Below are 1468 nucleotides of genomic sequence, written 5' to 3' on the forward strand. Positions count from 1 at the left end.
AAACTTTCTCATTGTCACTGATCCTCTATTGACTCTTATTACCGAATACCCCTCCTATTGTCCAATGGACCATCTATTTCCCAACATACCCCGTATTGATTATCTATACCTAAGGTTATATCTTCCGTTTTTTCTTTTTTTCTAACTTTGGATGAAGAAAGTGATTTGAATGAACATATATAAAGGATTAATTGAATTCTTAAAGTAGTTCAAATGATAGTGGTTTTGTCATTGTAGTGATTTACCTTATTTCTAAGTCTTTTTTTTTTTTTTTCCTTTCTAAATAAGAGAGCAAAATCTATTAAAACTAGAAACACCATGGGAAACCAATGTTTACAGCATGCATTACCTTATTTCTAAGTTGGAGTTTAGTTTTCCATTTTCTTTTTCAATTTAATCTCAAAATAATTGAGTAAATTGAGGATCTTCGGGCAAGGTTACTGTGTATTGTTTTTAAAATAAAAAATTTCTTAAATATATGTATTGTTGTTAGTTTGTTACCGTAAACCATTGTACAAGTAAAATTGGGAGACAGTACTATATTATTATTAACTGATCTCAATGTATCTGCAGGTTATCTTTCCAGTATTGAGAATCCTATCCATTGAACGCCTGGGCGAGTTGAAAAAGATATGGAATGGCCAACTTTCACCCACCTCCTTCTCTAAATTAGAAAGACTCACTGTCTCGGGATGTGACAAACTACTGCATTTGGTACCGACACAAATGCAAAATAGATTGCAGACATTGGAGTCCATACGAGTAGAGGAATGTTCTTCACTGGAAGGGATTTTTGAAGTGAGCAGATTGACCGTCAATGAAAGGAATGCTTCAGTTTCTCGGTCAGACAAATTACCTTCAAATATTTCCCAACCTGATCAAGGAATGCAAATAAACGATATCATGGGTTGCAGACAATCTTGCCAAGGCTTTCAGAATTTAACTGGACTGGATATTACATCTTGTGGTAGGTTGAGATACCTGCTCTCTCCTTCGATTGCTAGAGGTCTTGTCAAGCTCCAAATACTAGAGATAAAGGATTGCCAGAAGATGGAAGCAATAGTCACAGCAGATGAAGGTGAAGAAACTGAGAATGAAAGCATGCTCCCTCGGCTAAATTTTTTGGATCTTCGGAATCTACCAAATCTTGGAAGCTTTTCGCAAGGCAGATATACTTTTGATTGGCCACTAGTGAAATGGATCCGTATTATCAAGTGCAACAAAATGAACAAATTTTGTTCAGGATCCCTCCGCATATCCAGGGCAGTGGACATAACTGTCCGATCTTCTGGTAAGAGTGTAGAGCGTGAGCTCAAGGATAGCAGGAAAACAGGCTGACCAGGTATGCAATTTCAATTGTGATTTCTGACTGCTGTAGAGTGCAATCATATGTGTTTTGACTTAGCATCAGAATAAATGTGTAATCTGTGCAAATATGTTTCAATGTGGATCGAATTTTGAAGATTAA

The 1468-nt window shown here is 36.2% G+C and overlaps 1 protein-coding gene across 1 annotated transcript in view; it reads left to right on the forward strand.

Annotated features, from left to right (window-relative positions):
- Positions 1–1468, forward strand: part of LOC101311209 — a 57618-nt gene that overhangs the window by 43163 nt on the left and 12987 nt on the right. The window contains exons 8-10 of the mRNA XM_004304702.1: positions 574–842; positions 972–1191; positions 1304–1342. Coding sequence (XP_004304750.1) covers positions 574–842; positions 972–1191; positions 1304–1342 — 528 coding nt within the window. The remainder of the gene's footprint in view (positions 1–573; positions 843–971; positions 1192–1303; positions 1343–1468) is intronic.

This window comes from Fragaria vesca, linkage group LG6, assembly GCF_000184155.1.
Source record: "Fragaria vesca subsp. vesca linkage group LG6, FraVesHawaii_1.0, whole genome shotgun sequence".
In the NCBI taxonomy this organism is placed as follows: Eukaryota; Viridiplantae; Streptophyta; class Magnoliopsida; order Rosales; family Rosaceae; genus Fragaria; species Fragaria vesca.